Source organism: Zingiber officinale, chromosome 2A (genome assembly GCF_018446385.1).
Source record: "Zingiber officinale cultivar Zhangliang chromosome 2A, Zo_v1.1, whole genome shotgun sequence".
Taxonomy (NCBI): Eukaryota; Viridiplantae; Streptophyta; class Magnoliopsida; order Zingiberales; family Zingiberaceae; genus Zingiber; species Zingiber officinale.
The window spans coordinates 115,321,181-115,343,271 of record NC_055988.1 but is presented as its reverse complement, the minus strand read 5'-3'; the positions used below and the strand labels follow the sequence as shown (position 1 = coordinate 115,343,271).

The 22,091-nt window shown below is 37.2% G+C and overlaps 3 protein-coding genes and 1 long non-coding RNA gene across 4 annotated transcripts; 3 read left to right on the top strand and 1 right to left on the bottom strand.

Moving 5' to 3' along the window:
- Window positions 1-641: 641 nt before the first annotated feature.
- On the bottom strand, window positions 642-3,836 carry LOC122043922 (protein FAR-RED IMPAIRED RESPONSE 1-like). The gene is made up of 4 exons (XM_042604485.1): window positions 2,676-3,836; window positions 1,676-1,730; window positions 909-1,039; window positions 642-791 (listed from the first exon to the last, which is right to left on the bottom strand). Exons 1-4 carry the CDS (start codon window positions 3,834-3,836, stop codon window positions 642-644), a joined length of 1,497 nt encoding a protein of 498 aa, XP_042460419.1.
- Window positions 3,837-6,392: 2,556 nt separating this feature from the next.
- Window positions 6,393-8,060, top strand: LOC122039913 (formate dehydrogenase 1, mitochondrial). Its single transcript, XM_042599327.1, has 6 exons — window positions 6,393-6,416; window positions 6,510-6,684; window positions 6,776-7,316; window positions 7,428-7,552; window positions 7,662-7,774; window positions 7,891-8,060. Exons 3-6 carry the CDS (start codon window positions 6,799-6,801, stop codon window positions 8,002-8,004), a joined length of 870 nt encoding a protein of 289 aa, XP_042455261.1. The 5' UTR covers window positions 6,393-6,416; window positions 6,510-6,684; window positions 6,776-6,798; the 3' UTR covers window positions 8,005-8,060.
- Window positions 8,061-12,050: 3,990 nt separating this feature from the next.
- On the top strand, window positions 12,051-13,760 carry LOC122041990 (chloride conductance regulatory protein ICln-like). The gene is made up of 3 exons (XM_042601898.1): window positions 12,051-12,217; window positions 12,285-12,408; window positions 13,576-13,760. Exons 1-3 carry the CDS (start codon window positions 12,051-12,053, stop codon window positions 13,723-13,725), a joined length of 441 nt encoding a protein of 146 aa, XP_042457832.1. The 3' UTR covers window positions 13,726-13,760.
- A 457-nt stretch (window positions 13,761-14,217) lies between these two features.
- Window positions 14,218-14,698, top strand: LOC122041992. Its single transcript, XR_006129130.1, has 3 exons — window positions 14,218-14,255; window positions 14,356-14,464; window positions 14,642-14,698. It is a non-coding gene; the product is annotated as an uncharacterized LOC122041992 (long non-coding RNA).
- Window positions 14,699-22,091: the final 7,393 nt, after the last annotated feature.

Genomic DNA, 22,091 nt, shown 5'->3' with positions numbered 1-22,091 from the left:
AGATCTAAGTAAGATCTTATATCAGCAGAATTCTTTTATAGATCACAAAAATTGGTATGTTATCATACAAAATTGTGAACTTTAATAGTAACAAAATTTTCTTATTGATGAGCCCCTGCACTTGTTTGCCTCCTTACATTCTTTCAAAATCCATAACTTCTACATTCAGATACATTGATACTGCACATGAAAATCTAATGACCACATACTGTGACATGCAGTTTATTGATGTTGGGACAATGGTTTCGCCAACCATTTTTGCACACTGTTGCTTATCATATCTGATGAATGATATGCCACATGAAGCTCTTAACAATGCAATGCAGGCACCAGTTATATCGCCTACATGACCAAGTGCATTGTATCTTCAGGCTGCTACCCTTTTGGCTCTTGGGATGGAGAATGAAGCTCGAGAAGCACTCAAAGATGGTTCTTTGCTAGAAGCGAAAAGGAATGGGGGGCGTTAAACTAAGACTAAACACTCACAAACTTCAAATCCTCGGAAAAAACGTCGCTGCCATGATTAATTGTTTCACCTGCAATTGGAGAAACTCTGAGCAGTTAAAACCTTGTGGTAGGTCATCGGACTGGAGGCTGCAGCTCGGGTACGAGATGGATCTGTCTCAGATAGACTTCAAGCACTAATTTGTAAGGTCCATGATTGCAGTGACGATATCACCTTTGGCAGCTTTGAGCGCATTAACAGCCCTGGACCTGGGAACCCCAGCCCGGGTCATCACCAATTCGATGTCCTTTGGCTCGACACCAGCCTCATCGACCTCTTCATCATCCTGTGCAACGGTAGATGGCTCAGGTTTTGATATCATGTGACTCAATAATGAAGAATGAAGTCACCTTAAAGTTCTCAAGATATCAGAAGAAATAGTAATAATAATTCATCGACTTACATTCTTGCTCTTCTTTAGTGTTACGCAGTTGACACCAGGTACTGGCTTCATACTGGGCTTCAGCATAGCCCTCCGGCTCTTCTTCTCGCTCCTACTTTGTTTTGACCTTCCAGAAGCATCACCTTTTTGCCCTGTGTATATTAACTTAGATGTCCAGATTCGTAGTTTCCAAGAATATTAATTTCAATGTCCAGATTACAGAAGAAACAGAAAATTAACAAACCAGAAGAGTATCATTTTATAGTCTTTCAAAGAAATCAAAACAAAACAAAAAAAAAGCTGCTAACTGTCTTTTATGAAAAAAGATTCTAGTATATACAGTCTACAATAGGATCATAGAGAACAGCTCAAGGAATCACAAATTGTAAATAATAAGACTAGAAGCAGGGATCATTATATAGAATAGAGGCATCTATAATAGATATTAAAGACTGAAATTTGTTATACTTGCCAACTATTCATTCCAGTATCAAGATGAATACCAAGCTATAGTTTCCCAATTCTCGTTTATCCATATAACTAGTTAAATTAGACTTGAAATTAAATTTCAAATTCAGAGCGTACATAAAACATAAGGAACTCACAGCACGACCACCAATTCAACTTCAGATTACAAAATGAAGAATACAAGCATGACCACTAATTCAACTTCAGATTACAAAATGAAGAAAACAAATACAAGCACAGCCACCAATAATGTTGAGAAAAAAAGTCAGATTTCAACTCCCTGCTAAAATAGGATTACAGCTCTTCCAAAATAGGATTACATGTTCTTCCAAAAGTCACCAGAGATGGCATGATCTGTAGAAGCAGGAATTTGATCTGTAGGATTCCATGTTTTAAAAATGATAAATAAAATAAAAGAACCAACATATGAATCAATTTGATATGCAGCGAGAGGTCTGATAAAGATCGAACTCACAGCTAGCATTGCGAGCAGCATTAGCAGCTCCTAGTAGCTAAAACCTACATTACTTGGATCAGAACCAGCAACTCCCTACAACAATTTCAACTAAGACCACGCAATTAATTTATAGAAATAATTTTAAACTAGCTAAACCAAGACCACACAATTAATTTAGGTATATATTATATGTTGGGGTTGCAAGGTTGCAAACATAGTCCCATATTGAAAACACATGGAAAAGATCATGGGTTTATAAAGAGAAAAGATATCTCCATTGGTATGAGGCCTTTTGGGGAAAGCCCAAGAGCAAAACCATGAGGGCTTAGGCCCAAAGTGGACAATATCATGCCATTGTGGAGATATCTAAATTCTTTTCGATCCTACAATTGGTATCAGAGCCCGGACTGCCGCCGATTGTGCACAAGAGCTATGGTCTGGTTGAGCCATGTGGGTACAATATTAACCTCGAACAAAGAAAGTGGGGGCTCCTATGTTCGGATCAAGAGGACCAGACACCAGGCAGGAAGTCCTAGTTGCGGCTAGGCAAGAAAGTCCTAGTAGGTCGGGTGGACCGAGGGGCAGGAAGACCTGGTGGGTCGATGATCGGACGTGGGAAGCCTATGGTCATTTGTTTGAGGGGGGGATTGTTGGGGTTGCAAGGTTGCAAACATAGTCCCATATTGAAAACACATGGAAAAGATCATGGGTGTATAAAGAGAAAAGATATCTCCATTGGCATGAGGCCTTTTGGGGAGAGCCCAAGAGTAAAACCATGAGGGCTTAGGCCCAAAGTGGACAATATCATGCCATTGTGGAGATATCTAAATTCTTTTCGATCCTACATTATATGCATCACTTACCTTCTTTCGGGCATTTGCAATTGATTTCTTCACAATTTGTTCAATCTTTGATTGTTTCCTCTTTGTGGGTGGACGACCTCGAGATCTTACTTTTAATGGAGAGTGTATCATTTTTGCACCGAATGTAGATACTTTTTCCAGTTGTTCAACCCTTGAATGCCCAAGATCACCTGCAATCAGTTTTTCCTTCGTGTCTTTCAAGATTTCCACCAAAACAGAAAAATTGTCGTCATTTTTTGCGCCAAGTTGTTGAACCTCTTGTATTAATGGAGTGAGAATATTATACCGATGTCTTTCTCCATCACAACCATAATCATCATAGATGTTACTGATACTTTGATACTCACGCTTAATATCTTTACGCCATCGGTCAATAATGTAATTCTTAGGAACCTCAATCACCTTCATTCTTATTAATACTTTGATCACATGCCTACATAAAATTCCCCGAAACTCAAATAGACGACACACACACTTCAATTGGCAATCTATCTCCATATAATGAACCCTAAAGGAAACTTCTCTTACAGATTCTCCATTTTTTTCCAACATAGTTTCTACTACTTCAAATATTAAAGTTGTCCCATCTTCTTTCAACAAAGAGGCATTGCAAAACATCAACTCTCTTATTTCATCTTGGAACAACTTAAATAAGTTGTTAGTGTAGGCATTTTGAAATTGTCTTTCAATAGGATGACCAAGAATAACTCGCATGATAGAATTAAAAGAAACAAAATTCAAATGTTTTTCATTCTCAATGTTTTTCTTCAAAGCACTATCATACTGCTCAACAAATTGCTTCAAGGATGTTTTAGAATGGACGTAGTCATCAAAAAATGCATTCATACTTTCACTTCTTTGAGATGTAGACATACCTGCCCAAAACTGATCTTTAACATATACAGGTATCCATGTATTCCGTTCTTTATATAAAGATTTCAACCAATCATTGTTCTCTAAATTAAATTCCTCAATCATTTTCAACCAATTCTCATCACACTCATCAATTGTAAGTGAGTTATAAACAATGTTCTTCAATTGCTTCTTTATCATTTTGTATTGGGCATGACCACCTAATTTTGCTAGAAGTTTCTTCATGATATGCCAAAGACACAGACGATGAGGAGAATTCGGAAATACCTCTTTAATTGCAATTGCCATGGCACGACATTGGTCTGTAATTATAGCCTTTGGAGCATGTCCAAGCATACATGTCAACCAAGATTTGAACAACCTTAGGAAAGTTGTTGAATCTTCGCTTGATAATAATCCACATCCCAACAAAATTGATTGACCATGATGATTCACCCCAACAAATGGAGCAAATGGCATGTCATAACTATTAGTCAAATAGGTTGTATAAAAAGTCACGACATCAGAAAAGTAATCATATGCAGCTCTACATCTTGCATCTGCCCAAATAATATTTTTTATTCAAGATTCACCATCTAAATCAAGCACATAAAAAAAGTTTGAATTCCTACTTTGCATGCGACAAAAATAGTTACTCAAAGCTTCGGCATCTCCATTCCCTAACCTCAACCTTCTAGCTTATGAAACATAATTTCTACACTTTCTCTCATCAAATGCCAAATTCTCATAGCCTCCAGCCTCAACTACAAAAGATTGAAAACTTTTGCTTAAGGTTATTCCAGCTTGACCATTTAATACCAATTTTCTCTTTGTAGCTGAATCCAATACTTTATTACATCTAAAATGTCGTGACTTTCCAGGGCTTAAGATATGATTATGATCAAGGCATACACTAGTTATCACAAAGTTCTGATCATTTCGGATAGCAACATTAATCTTAGCTTTGCAATTCATCTTAGTAGAAGGTCGAGGGTATAATATATTTTTTGCTTGAGATACTTTCCTACCATTTTTGGCACATCCAATAGAGATATATTTTTGCTTTCCATCATCTCCATTTCTATCACCTAATTTGCAAATACCAAAACCAACATTCTGAGCATAGGAATTATAAAAGATACAAACTTCTTATTCAGATGAAAATGTCATTCCAATTTCAGGAAGCTTGACTTCATTTACACTAGATGTAGATGGGTCTTGATCCACATGGTCATTCTTATCCTTTATCTCATTTGAATCAATTTTGGCTTCTTCCATTACACTTTCTTCACCTACATTTATTAAAAACCGACCAAAAGAACAAGTGAATTTTCCATGCCTATACGAACAAATAGGGGAATGGCACGAGATTAAACATGACATAAGCTATGATTTAGAATATCATGCTAGATGCTGAGCCAAGCTTTATGAAAAAACATGAACCGGAAACAGAAATCAGAGCTCAATATATATATTGGTCTACTACTGTATAGGAGGTTTGAAAATATTTGTACTTTCTATTAAAAAACGACTGGATTGGGTTAGATACAGATTGATTGGTTAGATATTAAAATGGAAGTCTAGTACTAACCACATCCTCTAATTTGAGTTCAAATCTAACTACTATGAAAGTCTACTGCCATTAATATTCCAAACAACTTAGAAAACAATAGTATACAGATTGATTGGTTAAATAGACATAAGATTGGATACAAAAGACAAGTTCTTCAAGAAATATTTTAATCCCAGCTAAAACTTGAACATTAAAGAAGAAGAAGGAGAAAAAATTGATTACCTTAAAGAGTACCTAAACTCAAAGTCACTACTCCTTGCTGTTGTAACTTGATGTGCGTCGCCGAAGAAGTTAGGGCTGGTTGCAGCCGAAGAAGTTAGGGCTTCACTCCTTGTTCGAGAACGCGAGGAAGGAGAACTAGGTTGCTGCTTCGCTCCAATCTTCGAGAAGGCTAGTCGTTCGCTTGCTCGGCTTGCAAGGAAGACGATGCACGGCAGAAGTTAGGGCTTCGCGGCTCTCTTCGAGAACGCGAGGGTGGAGAACGGAAGGGAGAACGCGAGGTTGGGCAAGAAAGAGAGAATGCGAGAGTGGAGGAGTTAGGGCTTCGCGAGGTTGGAGACTTCTGCAGGCGAATGATGGAGTTAGGGTAGGGGATTTTCGGCCGAAAAAATTGATACGAAGGCTTTGTCGCGAGGGAGAGAGAGTGCTGAAGTGGAGGATGCCACGAAGGCTGCCAACGGAGTCGCGGATGTATGTCGCGTTAAAAAGTCGCTGCCTATATCATAACTCACTATGACTGATTCGTCATGGGCAGAATTTCAAACAAGTAAAAACTAAAAGAAATTATGGATCAAATTTAATTTTCACCTATAAAAATTAAAAATTATTAGTCCAATCTAAATTCCACAAATAAAAAATTAAAAATTATTAGCCAAATTTAATTTAGTTGGTAAAAAATTAGAAGTACCGGTCAAAATGAGTTTTTGATTAAAATTCATTTTGATTAATAATCTTAAATGTTTTCCAGCCAAACTAACATTCCAAAATAAATTAATAATTATATTTTATTTAATAAATACTATATTTATGTATATATAATATATTAATACTTACCTTTTCTCCATCGCCGCCCCTTGAGTCTCTCCAAACCATAATTGCCCTCAACCAGTAAGTACTCTTCTATCTTTTTTTTTGCCTTTTTTTTTTCTCTCTCTCTCTCTCTATAAATTGACTCTCCGCTTCTTCGTTTCGTCACATCGCTCAATATCTCGTATCCTCGTACACGATTGCTACATTGGTAATTAAGGAAGATGGCGACGCGGACGCTCAGCGCTGCAGCAGCCACAGTCGACGGAACGGGCTCCGGGACGCTCCATGTAATCCCACTACTCGATCGAGTTATTTAATTTGGCGCCATGACACCATGGCATGCATGTATTATATTTGTCGTAACCGTACGTGCACTGTAGGCTAATTCGCCAGACAGCAAGAAGATCGTCGGCGTTTTCTACAAGGCCAACCAGTACGCTTCCCTGAATCCTGAATTTGTAGGGTGCGCTGAAGCCGCCTTGGGCATTCGGGACTGGCTAGAATCGAAAGGCCACCAGTACATTGTAACTGATGACAAAGAAGGCCCAAATTGCGGTTCGTATGCTAAATTTCTCTGATTGTTAGTCATCGAATTGGAACGGATATTGGGCTAATTTAATTTAGCTGCTTTATTTTCTCATGGCAGAGTTAGAGAAACACATTCACGACATGCATGTTTTGATCACGACTCCCTTCCATCCGGTTTACGTGACCGCGGAGAAGATAAAGAAAGCCAAAAACCTGCAACTTCTTCTGACCGCTGGGGTTGGCTCGGACCACGTCGATCTGAAAGCGGCAGCCGACGCAGGAATCACTGTAGTAGAAATCAGCGGAAGCAATGCTGTCTCGGTGGCAGAGGATGAATTGATGCGAATTCTCATCCTCGTCCGGAACTTCTTGCCTGGTTATCGTCAGGTGATCGACGGTGACTGGAACGTCGCGGGCATCGCGCACAGGGCTTACGATCTTGAGGGTAAGACTGTCGGCATTATCGGGGCGGGGCGCATCGGGAAGCTTTTGCTTCAGCGCCTGAAGCCTTTCAACTGCAATCTGCTTTACCATGACCGCCTCACGATTTCACCTGAACTGGAGAAAGAGACAGGAGCTAAGTTTGAGGAAGATCTTGATGTAATTCTCCCAAAGTGTGACGTCGTCGTCATAAACACGCCTCTTACCGAGAAAACCAGGTCACATTTTTAGTTTTTTTATTTTATTTTTTATTTTTTTTGTTCCTTCTATGACTGATCGGACATTGGATCGACGACTCCAGAAATTAATGCTCTCTCTGTTTCCTTCAGAGGAATGTTTGATAAGGAGAGGATCGGGAAGTTGAAGAAGGGAGTTCTCATCGTGAATAATGCTCGAGCTGCTATCATGGACACCCAAGCAGTCGTAGATGCTTGCTCTAGTGGGCACATTGCAGGTTCATATGATAACTATCCGATCCGTTGAAAAAATGAATCAGATCAGAAGATTTAATTTTATTTTATTGCTAAATAAATGAATCCATCCATCTTGATCTGATCATTCAGGTTACAGTGGCGACGTTTGGAATCCCCAGCCAGCTCCCAGAGATCATCCATGGCGGTACATGCCAAACCACGCAATGACTCCCCATGTATCTGGCACCACCATTAACAGCCAAGTAGGTTTTCTTGGCAGTTTCTTCGGCCACGTACATTCAATTTGCTTCTTCTTCCTTGGAAAATTTTGTTGGACTTGATGATTAATTAACATGGTTAAATTATCTAAATTGTGCAGCTGAGATATGCGGATGGAGTGAAAGACACACTCGATAAGTACTTCAAAGGAGAGGAATTTCCAGCTCAAAACTACATTGTCAAGGAGGGAAAGCTTGCGAGCCAATACCAATGAAACGAATGATGACCTCTCTTTTATATATCTTCTCAGTTCAAGAATGTTTGTGTTTGCATGTTGAGTTATGGAGTTTCTGCAACTAGTATTACAATAAGAGGAGATGATTTGTTGCTTTGATCATTACGCTTGTCCAGAAACAACTTTTATATATTGATTATTAAATGTAATAATTAAAACAAATTAAAGGTTTTTAATTTACCATAGTCCAGTTAATCTAAGGATATGATTAAAGAGATTTTTTTTTTAATTAAAAGAATATCTTTGAATCTATTTTTCTGTTTTAAAAAAAATATATCCCTAAAAATAGTAGTTAAACAGGGGAATAGATAATTTGACTAATCTTATAATTTGTAAGAAAGTTCTCTATAAGGAAAAAAACCCATATTTAGTAAAAAAGAAAAATAATTAAATCTATAAACTTAAACTTAAATTAATAGAAAAATCATTTTGAAAAGTATTTAACAATGTCAAAACAATTATATTTATATATATTTATATATTTCTAATTCATTAGCTAATTATAAGCGTAATAAACAATAATTAAAATCTGAAAGTAAAAAATAAAATAAAATTAACTACATCAATAAAAAGATATGAGCCTAAATCTAAATTTATATAAAAAAAATATTTTAGTAAAGTATTTAAAAAAAATGTTCATTTGGTAAACAATAGTAAAGTATTAAAAATCTCATCCCTTTGTTCAAATTGGATATTCATATTGCTAATAATCAGTATTATTATGTTAAAACGGAAAAGAACTCATTCAATTAGTTATGCCATTCTCTCTAACAACAGAAAGAAAGAGTGACGAGCTAGACTATAAAGGAAAGAGCTCTTTACCCGAGCTCCGCTTCAGGAGAAAGCCCTAAATGCAACAGACACTCCCAGCACCAAGGGATTGGCAGGCCCGGCTCAGAGGCCGGGCGGTCCTGGGCGTCTGCCCAGGGCCCAAATTTATAGATAAGTATATGTTTAGTAATTAGGTTAATTGTTACTTTGCTTTTACTTTTTGCATCCGCCGGCTGCTGCTTACTTTCCTTTTGCTTTTTGCATCCGCCGGCTGCTGCTCCACGAAATCCATCGTCGGCGCTGCTCCTTTGGCGAAATCGCCCCGTTTGGCTGCGAGACTGCATACTCTCCTTCACCTCCGCCGGCCGGCGGCTGCTGCTCCGAGCGCATCGGAGGGTCGCGCGACGGAGAGGGGTAGCAGGGACCCTCTCCGCCGGTACTCCGCTCTCCCCCGCGCCGCTACCGGAAACACACTATCCCCGCACGACTGCACGAGGCGTACTACTCGGCGCACCGAGTGGCATCGGAGGAGCTGAACTGCTGAAGAAGAAAACGTCGCTTCCCTACCGCTGCCAGGGCCTGTTCTGTTCAGCTGCTCGCCTGCTCCTTTGGCTCTGAGTCCTCTCCTCTAGCAAATCGCTCCGGCTCACGACTGCACGTCTCTCACCTCTACGTCTCCGGTCTCTCTCCTTTGCCTGTGAGCTGTGACTGACTCCTTGTCTCCGCCGCTCCGCCTCCGCGACCGCGAGGTTGTGGCGTTGCGCCGTGTGCGGCTGTGCCAGTGCTACTTCAGTCCTTCACTTCTTTGCCTCTGCTCTACACGGCTGCTCCGCTCTGTTGCGACTTGTGAGCCGACGATTGCAAGTCTACAGACTCTACACGGTGCTATACTAGGGTTTTTTTGTTAATTAGTTAATTGTTCATAGAATAGGAATTTTTTTTAATTAATTAATTGTAAATTTGGATTTAGGGTTTAGGGTTTAGGGTTTAGGGACTTAATTATTAAATTAATAACATGTGTTTTACTACAGTCTACCGTGTCCGAGGCGAGGTGCTTAAGCTGCTAAGTGCTAAGCCTACAAATAATTTCAATGCATGTGCTATTATTCCTTTTATACTCAGATTAAGTTGATTTAAATTATAGCTTTTTAATTGTGATTTTGTGAATTATAATATGTTAACTAAAAAACATATTTTTGGATGTGAAAAAAGAAAAAAAAAGAAAAAGATTAGAACAATTAACTGAATCACAAAGAGGTGCTCTTAATAAATTCTTTGTTAAAAGTACACTACAAGAAAAACCGGCATAGACATCGGTGGAACAATATCGGTTTTAAGCAAAAATCGGTGAGTATTTTACACCGGTTTTTCCAAAAACCGGTGTCTATTGTTGGTGCGGGTAGCACTAACGGTCTAACCTAGGTTTTGATGAATGACAAATAGGTTAAGTTAGTTTTGTTGTTGTCTGACACTTTAATCAAGTGTGCAGGAGAAGTCCAGACAGGTCGACGGGCTGACCGGATGTATGGCACGAAGCCCAGCTAGGTCGACGGGCTGACCGGATGGCTGGTGAGAAGTCCAAGCGGGTCGACGGGCTGACCGGATGCTTAGCAAGAAGTCCAGCTAGGTCGACGGGCTGACTAGATAGCTGGCGAGAAGTCCAGACGGGTCGAAGGGCTGACCGGACGTCTGGCAGGTAAGTGAGGTAAGTCACTGGAGGGGAGTGACTGCGAGGACGCGTTCCCGGGAAGGGAACATTAGGCGTCGATCCGGCTTAGATCCATTTCGGATGTCTAAGTCGAGATCGTGACTAGATTTCGGTCTCGGAAAGACGGAATCTAAGTCATACTATTTGTGCTAATTCATACTATTATAAAATGTGCTAACAAATTATTTTGCAGGAAACATATTGCCTCGGACTAACTTTGTTTTGCAGGAAAAGGGAGTTTTCTGGAACAAGGTGGTCCGGGCGCCCGGAGGGGATCCGGGCGCCCGGAGGTCCGGGCGCCCGAAAGGGATCCGGACGCCCGGAAGGCAAATTATATCCAGCCAAGTCGTCGCCACGTGGAGCATCTCGGTTTGAGCAGCTACGTCACATTCCAAGCGCCCGGAAGGAATCCAAGGGCCCAGAGCAACATATAAAAGAAGCCCCAGGCAGGAGCTTCACAAACAGATCTGAGAACTCCTCTACTGCTAGTCCTGCTGCTCTACGTCCTTGCGACGCCAACAAGCTCCGACAAAGTGCTCCTTCGGGTTTTAGTTAATTTCCTTATCGGTATTTTTTTCACTAGCATTTCCTGTACTTATTTTGTAACTATATTCGAATTGATAGTGATTGCCCAACGAAAGTGGTCAAGGACCACGGGCCTTCGAGTAGGAGTCGTCACAGGCTCCGAACGAAATAAAAACAATTGTGTTCATTTACTTTTCCGCTGCGTATTTTAACTCAACTTTTTGAATCGATATTCACCCCCCCCCCCCCTCTATCGAATGATCACGGTCCTACATCTATAAGCGCAGATTTTCGCTCATAGACATCGGTTTTTTAAGCTGATATATATAAGCGTCTTTTTTTGTTAATAGACACCGATTTTAACAGCGGTTTTTAAAACCCGGTGTCTATGATAAAATAAAATAATTTAATTTTCCCACCAATACTTAGCCAAAATTTACAACACTTCAATATTTCCTCCAAACCTAAACCTATATCGCGTCGTCCACCATCTCTCTCAGCCTGATCTCCCTCTTCCCCTTCCTACATCGACGCTCCTTCCTCTCCCGATTAGGATCAACACACGACGCCCTTGCTTCTCCATCCAACCACACCACATCTCCTCCATCTCCTCCTTTGGGTAAGAAGAGGCTGCCTGTGTGGCTTGGAGTCATCGCCGAGTCACTAGAAGTCGCCCTCCTCCACTCTTTCTTGATCCCATATCTGGTAACCTCGATTCCTCATCTCCTTTTTCCTATTTGATCCCTCCTTGTCGATCCTCGTGTGGCCAGGACTGATCGGAGCTCCTTGCTCACTGATTTTGCTGCTCGCGGTAGGATTCGGCACTGCCTCCGGGTGTGTTATCGACTAATCGGTCGACATGGTGACGGGGAAGACGCAGATGAGGAGGATAGAGAACCTGGCCAGCCGACAGGTGACCTTTTCCGAGCACCGGAGAGGCCTTCTGAAGAAGGCCTTTGAGCTCTCCGTGCTGGATTAAAAAGGGGCGTTGTGTCCTGGGAACCCTAAAGATACTCCCGCTATGGGTTTAGGGTTGTTGCACTTCGATGGTCGCGTCGTCGACGATGATGGACTGCCCCTGCTGGAATCCGACGACGGCGAGGAGTTGATGCATGTTGAGCCTGGCGTCGCCATCGCCCTCGGTTCCCAGCCCATGGAGTCGCCTGGAACTCTCTACGTCACCTCAAGGTATCAGTGCCACGCTCACTCAGTTTCTTACTTCTTGTCTTCTCTCAGATGTGAGTGGATCCTGCAGGAGGGTGATTTGGCTGAGCGACGCCGACAAAGGGAAAGGGTATGCGGTGGATTTCTTGTCGTTGTCCCTCCACGCTGTGTCGAGGGACCCGGAGACCTACCCCTTTCCTTGCATCTATACTCAGGTTTAGCGCCACCGAAACAGCCACCATGGTTCTTCCTTTTCTACAATCATCCAAATTAAAAGCAAAGAATCCTTTACCTCTCCCTCTCGGCAAAGCTCGCATCTTGAAACTCCCTCTTCCTGATGGCGGTGGTCGCTACTCCCTCTTCCGGTCTCCAATGAGGGGGATGTCTGCTCCTCCGCATTACGCAACAGCGAGAACCGCCTGAAAGACATGCCTTCCGTGCCATGTAAGTCATTTTTTTTGTTCCCGTCTTATTCCTCTCTGCAAACAAGCACGCGATCCAGATCCCCTTTCTTGCATCATAGAAACGTAGGAAAGTTGCTTCTGGTTCTGTCGTCTGATTTCTTTCCTAAAACAAGCAAAGCGATGCGGGTTCTCCTCTTTTTCCTCATTATAAATTGTTCTTTTTTTGCCGATGAACTTTTCGCCCTTTTGGTGATACTCGTAGTTGGAAATTGTAGGAAGGCTAAGCGTGCAATGTCTTCTGGCGCCATGAATAAGGCAGGCATTTCTGGCGATCTTAGTTCCATTCCTAAATTTCCTCAGATTGAGGTGTCTTCTTATGATCAACCCTCGTCCAGTCGATCAATTCGACGCTTCGAGCCAACCAGTCAATTGGAGGACAAACTAGAATGCGTGCACAGGAAGGTCTTCGGCCGTTTTACTGCCCGCGAGGCTCTTCTTGACGAAGAATTTTGGGTGAGCTTAAACTTATATTGCTGGATAAAAGTTCCATTTAGCTGATGATTGATGCTTCTATTTGCTGTTTGTTTTCTGACAATTAGTTTTGTCCTATCTTGAACATTAGAAAGCTTTCTGTGTTTTTTTGGAGAATTCATTGTGGTGGTCGATAATGCGCTATTTTCCCTCACTGATTGGTAAACTTGAACTTTTGTTGCCTCTGACTTGAATTTTCTAAGCATGAATTAAGGGGCTACCAGTAAGCTGTTTCTTGGATAGCTACATGTTGGTGCTTGAGGTTTCCCATTTGAGTTGGTGATTACTAGCTGAGAATGGTTCTTTATAGTAATAATGTCATGAAGGATTTGAATTATTTGAGGGGAAAATTTGAGTTACACCATTGAGGATGGCCAGATTGGTTGATGGCTCCTGTGCTGTTTTTTGCTTTATTGCTTATGTATTGTTTGCTAGATTCTTCATCAGATTGAGATAGACGACGAAGATGAAGAGTCTGAAAGCTCAGATTCAGAAAGTAATGATGATTTGGAATTGTCAAAAGTCACTGAAATGAGACTTCTTCCTTCAGATGCTGGAAAGTGTATCCTTGCTATCATGCATGCCTCATATTGTTAGTGCATTTTAACATTGTAATGGGTGTTTTGAAACTTCACAGGTTCTTTCTTGTTTTTACAGATGACAACACCAATATCAATTGAAGACGTTCGTAGAGAGGTTAAAATCCTCAAAGCCTTGTCCAACCATAATAATCTTGTCAAATTTTATGATGCATGTGAGGATGCACTTAACGTCTACGTAGTCATGGAGTATGTCTTAATTAACTCTAGTTAGCTTAACAATGAGTAACAGTATTTCTACATCTGATATTTGTTCCATGTCACAAGATAGAGTTGATATATCCAAAACTTTTTGCATGTAGTATCCTACTAATATGCCTCTTTGCTTTCCACTTTGTATCCTGCACTAAGGAAATATGATAATACTTTTCCATACAAATTTTAAAATGAACACTTCTAAGATGATGGGCAGTAATTTTTTTTAAAAAAAATTATGTAGTACTTCTATTAATTTGGAACTCAACAATATGTTTTTCTCTTTTCCAGATTTTGTGAAGGTGGAGAATTATTAGAAAGAATTTTATCCAGGTAAAAAAGTAATTTTATTGGCCATAATTTATATCTATTTGATTATTTGAATTTGAAAATTAATAACTTTTGATTGCTTTTTTCCCCTTGTGTTCTCAAGAGGTGGAAGGTACTTAGAGGAGGATGCAAAAGCTATAGTTATTCAAATACTGAGTGTAATCGCCTTTTGTCATCTTCAAGGTGTTGTGCATCGTGATTTAAAGCCAGAGGTTTGTATCATAGAGAACTTTGATTCAATTTATGCAGACATGATATTACTTTAGATCTCTTATTTTACAGGAGCAACTAGGGTATTCTGCTGTTCATTTCTTTTTCAACATATATTTTTCAGCGCTGTTAATATTTCTTCCTTGTATTTAACAACAAAATTTTCTTTTCACCACCAGAGATGAAAATGCTCAGATGAAGTTGATTGATTTTGGCCTTTCTGATTTTGTTAAACCAGGTGAGCATTGTTTAGTGGAATGGTCTAGTTGATTGCTTTTTTGGTGATGTTAAACATGAAAATGTTATCCTATTTTGTTATGGGTTCCTTTTGTTGTTTTCTCTGGTACCATTTGTTGTGAGTTTCCTTTGCCACTAAAGTTTTTTAATGTGTCATTCAACCTATCATTTTCTGCATTATATTTTAAGTATTTTATAGATTTTTGCTGTAATGGAATAGAGCCCTCTTTTTTCAGCTTTTATTTTTTATGAAAGCATCATGTAAGAATTGTTGCATTAACATAAATCTATCAAAGTACAGCAGCAAATGATGAGAAGTAATAATAATCTTGAGTAGGATATAAGTAATATTAGATTGGAAGAGAAAAGTGGGAAGGGTTACAAACTAATAATTGTCAACATCGCGTGGCACTCATATTTAACTTGGCTACTTGGAAGACATTTTTGAGTTTGATCACCTCAAGATGCCAATTGAAATTGTTTCAGATTTTTCTGGCAGGTCTTTTCAATTATTCTTTAGTTGGCTTTGGATTTGTAGAATTTTATACAGTAGTTACTTGTTTGTTCACATCATTCTTGAATCATATGTCAAATTGTTTTGTGACAACTTATAGCATCCACTGTTACTAAGAAACTATTTCGACCTGATAATTGCTCTCAATTATCCATACATTGATAACCCAAATATCCTCAGTTGATATGGGTTAGTGCATGAGATGGAATTTCCACAACAAACTTAAGCAATGCTAATGTAGAATGGGGAAGGATTAAATACCAGGTTTAACATGAAAACAAGATAGAAGTATTTAACAATATTAGAAGGTAAAATTTCAACTCAATGAATAATGCAGGCAAGTGTTAGATCTATGTGTCTTGAACGTTAAGGGATCTACAATGTATGGTGCCTTTAAACTAACAATTAAAGGTTCAAAAATTGATATAGCAATAGATGACTTAAAAGGCAAACCCAATATGGATATCTTAGAGCTACTACTCTACAAACCCGGTAAATGTGTGCTTAAATTTCAAATCTTGTAGACTTGGTATTCTTGATAAATCATTATCATGATTAAGCTATGTTGGTCTTTACTACTTGAGGCTTTCTCCAACCTAATAATTTAAAAAAAAATAAAAATCATTTAAAATTTGATTGTTGATTTGCTGAACCTATTCTTATCATATCTTAAGGCAGTAGTACAACAAACATACAAACAGCGGTTCCCGGGCAAACAATTTTGCACCCATCATATTCAATTCATCAAAACCTCGAAGCCTGTCTTACAGCAACATGCAGAACTTATACAATGGTTGTATACTCTTATCTTACTTGTTTAATATTTTTTTATTGCATCACACTTTTCAGGCGCTATCCAAAGCCCTAACAGAGGATCAGCTATTTTATCTAAGATCACAGTTTAAGCTGCTAGCACCAAACGGAGAAGGTCACATATCATTCGACAACTTTCGAATGGTCGGTCTAGTCGAATTTGTTTGCCAATATCCAAAATGTGATTGTTCAGTTGCATACTTTCCTCTGTCATTTACTTCTATGTCTATCCTTGTGCAGACCCTATTGCAAAATGTAACCGAGTCAATGAAGGAGAGTAAGGTTATTGATATCTTAAATGTGGCGAGGCATCCATTCCTGCTGCCATTTTTTTTGCAGTTGCTAAGTTTCTTTTGTATGCCTCCACCATTACCATTACTATAGAATTTATATGCTGCAGTTTTGACCTATTTGAGTACTCATATAAGTTTAAAGTAATTTTTTTATGACAAGAAAACACTTCTTCACCTTCTCATATCAAAAACTACTAATGAATTGAATTTGAAAGATTAAAATTGTTGTTTATGTAGTTAGATTAAAATTTTTGGTTTGGATTATATTAAGTCCCCAGGAATGATAGATCTATCACTATATGATGTGGTTGAGATAATTGATGAATGTTTCTCTTTTTAAGCATTCCAATTAGTCATCTTGTTACCTAGTGCTCTTATTACTTTTTTCAACTATGATTTTTTGTCTTAGTTTACTAATATATTATTTGTGTTTTTACAGTTTACAAATCTCAAGTACTCCAGAGTTGAAATTGATGAAGTGTGGTTCAAGTGGGTTGAATGCATGCTAGATTATATTTGAGTAGGAAAGGTATTTGATTTTTGAAAACTTTGGATGATGCATGCATTTGCATGGAATGTAAATTGTGTATATTGTCCCATGTCAATTTTTTTTCTGATGGTAATATTCTAGGACTTCTGCAACATGTATAATTCTTCTGTTTTTGTTCTTTGCTGTAGTTAAGTAGACCAAATGATAATTTTGTTTGACAGATGAGAACAGTGGATGTTTTAACTGAGAAAACTAGGCATTTGAAGGTGAAAAGTGGTGAGATTAGGGAAATGAAAGGCGCAAGAAGAATGGAGCAGTATATCAAGTAGAACAGATTCTGATTCTCATAATTTAATGTAGCCTCAGCTTGATTTTTGACTCACGATATTCTACCTTGATGTGTACAATATCTATTAGCTTTTGATGTAAAAAGAATGTTTGTGTATTTTTTGAATACTGTTGTAAGAAGATTATTTATGTAATTTGTGAATATTTGTGTATTTTATGAATACTGTTGAATGAAGAATATTTGTGTAATTTGTGAATATTTGTGTATTTTTTTGTTATTGTCGGTTTTTCATTGTTTCAGAAATCAAATTTGTGCTGTTAAAAAATACATATATTACATCGATTTTCCACCGCTGTAAAACCGGTGTTATTAACTAATATTTCATCGGTTGTATACCACTGCCAAAACTGGTGTTATTAACATATAATATTACATCGGTTTTACACCATTGATGAAACGGTGTCGTTAAGTGATACTACACCGGTTAATAACCGATTCGAACACCGGTGTCGTTAAGTGATACTACACCGGTTTTAACCCGATGTCTAAAATGGCCGACCTTTTACATTGGCTTCATTGACATCGATTGAAAATGTAATAGACACCGGTGGAAAACCGATGTCTATGAGGGTTTTTGTTGTAGTGGTACAAGTTCTAATGAAAATATAGAAATTTTAAATAGGGATAATATAAATGAGTCTAAAGAAATACATGATGTTAGCGAGGAGTCTAATGAAATTCATGATGTTAATGATGAATCTAATGAAATTCATGATGTTAATGAAGATAAAGATAATTTAAGAGAGCATGAAAATGTTACTAATGTAGTAGATAATGAGAATAATAATATTGATAAACAATTTATTCCTCCACTTGATATATATGACCCAAGAAATTGGGATAATTTTGATAACAATGCACGTGATATTTTTGTTGAAAAGGGACCTATAAGAGAAATAAATCTCACATTTCCTTTTGATCACTACTCTAGACATTTTTCAAGTACTTATTATTTTAAAAAGTTATGTAATGGAGAGCAAAGAGATCGAAAGTGGTTGGTATATAGTAAATATGTAGATAAAGTTTATTGCTTTTATTGCAAGTTATTTAAATCTGAAAACAATAGAAGTTCTTTAGCGAATGATGGGTTTAGAGATTGGAAACATATCAGCGAACGACTTAAAGAACATGAAAATTCTATTGAACATATAACTAATATGAACTCTTGGAAGGAATTAAAAATGTGATCAGATAAAAATGAAACAATTGATAAAGATCTACAACGAGAAATTTCTAAAGAAAAAGAGCGCTGGAGATAAGTTTTTACAAGAATATTAGCAATTGTAAAATGTCTTTCTAAACGTTGTTTGGCTTTTCGGGGATCTAATGAGAAACTATATCAAGAAAGTAATGGAAACTTTTTAGGATTGATTGAAATGATTGCTGAATTTGACGTTGTGATGCAAGATCATATTAGACGCATTCAAAATAATGAAATTCATCATCATTATCTTGGTCATAAAATTCAGAATGATTTGATTTCTCTTTTAGCCGATAATGTTAGAAGTATTATCATTAAGAAAATTAAGAAGGCAAAATATTTTTCAATAATTCTTGATTGTACTCCGGATATTAGTCATCAAGAACAAATGACTTTCATAGTACGATGTGTTAATATGTCATCTAGCAATGTGAAAATAGAAGAGTATTTTTTAGAGTTTCTAAAAGTTAATGATACGTCTGGTCTTGGACTTTTTAATGAATTAAAAAATATTTTGAAATCACTTGATCTTAGTATTGAAAATATTAGAGGTCAAGGTTACGATAATGGTTCTAATATGAAAGGAAAACACCAAGGAGTTCAAAAGAGGTTGCTTGAAATAAACCCAAGAGCGTTATATATGCATGTGCTTGTCATAGTCTTAATTTGACTCTTAGTGATATGGCACATGCTTGTGTTAAAGCCGTTTCTTTTTTTGGAGTAGTTCGACGCATATATACATTGTTTTCAAGTTCTCCTAAAAGATGGAAAGTTTTACTTGATAATGTGAAAGGATTAACTATCAAATCTTTTTCAAACACACATTGGGAAAGTCGTATTAAAAGTGTTCAAGCTATTAGGTTTCAAGCTCTTGAAGTGCGAAGTGATTTATTAGAGTTATATGACATTTGTGATGATGCAAAGTCTAAGAGTGAAGCTGAAAGTATAGTTAACTCAATTGAAAGTTTTGAATCTTTACTTGGTATGGTTATTTGGTATGATATTTTATTTGCTATAAACATGATAAGTAAGAAGTTACAATCAAAATCTATGTGCATTGATTCTGCTATGAAACAATTAGATGGTATAATATCATATTTTGAAAAATATAGGAATGATGGTTTTGCAACAAGTTTGAATACTGCTAAAAGTCTTGCATCTGATATGAATATAGAGCCAGTATTTTTAATGAAACGTCGTATTTTTAGAAAAAAATAATTTGATGAGAAAGAAGATGATGAAATTTCACTATCACCTGAAGAATCTTTTAGAATTGATTATTTTGTGATTATTGTAGACATGACAATTCCTTTTTTGAAAAGTAGATTTGATGAAATGAAAACATTTTAAAATATATTTGGTTTTTTGTTTGATTCGAAAACATTAAAATCATTAGATAATGATGAGTTGAGAAAATGTTGTGTTAATCTGACATCCACTTTTACGCATGATAATTCATATTAGATGTTGAGTTAGATGATTTGTTTACAGAATTAAAAATACTACAACTAACTTTACCAAATGAGATAATGTCGGCGGTTGATATTCTTAATTTTGTAAAAAATATAGATTGTTATCCAAATGTTGCAATTGCTTATAGAATATTGTTGACTATGTCTGTTACTGTAGGATCAGCTGAAAGAAGTTTCTCAAAATTAAAATTACTGAAAAGATACATGAGATCAACGATGTCGCAAGATAGATTGAATGGATTAGCAATTTTATCTATTGAAAAAGAGATTTTAGAAAATCTTGAAATTAATAATATTATAGATGATTTTGCTTCTAGGAAAGTTAGAAGAAGTCATTGTAAATAAATTTTACTTTATTAAAAAAAATTAGGGTCTATTTTATCGTTTTGCCCAGGGCCTCCTGAATGTTAGGACCGGGGCTGGGGATTGGCCTCATTCAATGTAAGCAACAAAGGGTCCCAACCTTCTTTCATGTCATGGCACTACAAAAAATAAGGTATTCTGGGACAAAATTTGGGATGAATTTAAAAAAAAATCGTTGCAAAAATTTTTGGGACAAAATCAGAGACGAAAATTTTTTCGTCCCAAACTGGTTGATGCCAACTTTTGGAACGAATTATGGTTTGTTGCAAATTTGGCAACGAATTTGGGGACGAAATTGGCGACGAATAAAATTTTCGTCCCCAAATTCGTTGCAAAAAAGTATACAAATTTGCAACAAAAACTGTTTTCATTGCAAACTTAGGAACGAATTTGGGGACGAATTCACATAAATTATCTGCCAAATTTGTCTCTATTTTTGCAACAAATTTGGGGGCGAATTCGGTGACAAATTATTTTTTGTTGCCAAGTTTGTCCCTAATATTGCAACGAATTTGGGGACAAATTCGGTGACAAAATTTTTTTTTTTGCCATTTTTGTTCCGAATTTTGCAACGAATAATAAATTTGTTGCAAAACTGGCAATGAATTTGGGGACGAATTCGGTGACAAATTATTTTTTGTTGCCAAGTTTGTCCCTAATATTGCAACGAATTTGGGGACAAATTCAGTAACAAAATTTTTTGTGTTGCCATTTTTGTTTCTAATTTTGCAACGAATAATAAATTTGTTTCAAAACTGGCAACGAATTTGGCAACAAAAACTTGCTAACGATTTAAATTATCGTTGCCAAAATCGTTGATAAATTGCATAAGCATTTGATAAATTTTCGTCCCAGAATTCGTCCCAGATTCGGGGACGAATTTTGGGACGAATTTTTGGGATTCGTCCCAGAATTCGTCCCTGAATCTGGGACGAAATCTGGGACGAAAATATTTTTGTCCCAAATTACGATAGAATTGGGACAAATCATTTTCGTCACCAAATTCGTCCCTATATTAAATATTTTTTCCAGATTCAATTTATTTCTACAATCCAATCCATAAATACATAAACACCAAATTCAATAACAAATAATATACATTTGCAATCCAATCCATAAATACATAAACACCAAATTCAATAACAAATAATATACATTCAACACATCCTAATTTAACATACAATATTAATAATTGAACTCAACTCATAATTCAACAAATATAAAGATCTCAACAAATTTTACAAGATCCATCTTGTTCAAGCTACTAGAAAATATGATACAAAGTTAAACAACCCAATGTTTTATAAGTCCATCATCCATCCAAGAAGGTAAATAAACTAAGAATACATCAAGTCATCTTCGTCTGCCACAAAAGCTTTGCTCCCCATCAAATCTCCTTTGCCTGTAACAACAAACAAATAAACCAGATCATGTGTAACAAGAAAGATTGTAAATATGATATGATATGACCATGTAACAAGAATGATTGGAAACAAGACATAACTGTGAAATTCCTTAAACATTCAAATAAATGCCCTATTTACCAACGATATGAATTACGAAGTTGCGGTTGCATAAAATTCTTCAAGCGGCTAAGAGATATATATAGGGTTTCACCATGATATGCAATAGGAATGACCATCTTAGGTTCTAATCAGCCTTATACTCTTTTAACACTCATCCTGAAGCAAAACATTCATTCTACTTCAAGCACACTTTAAACCTCAACAGCCTTGTTTTGCAAACCTCTAAGGATTAAAGAGAAATGATTTAAGAATCCAGAAAGCCTAGTATGTCAGCAATTCAATTACTTAACTAAGATAGGAAATTTTTAATCACTCTACAAGTTTGTTTTTTCTGTTTTGAGAGTCTTATTGAACATGAACAGAATATTGCA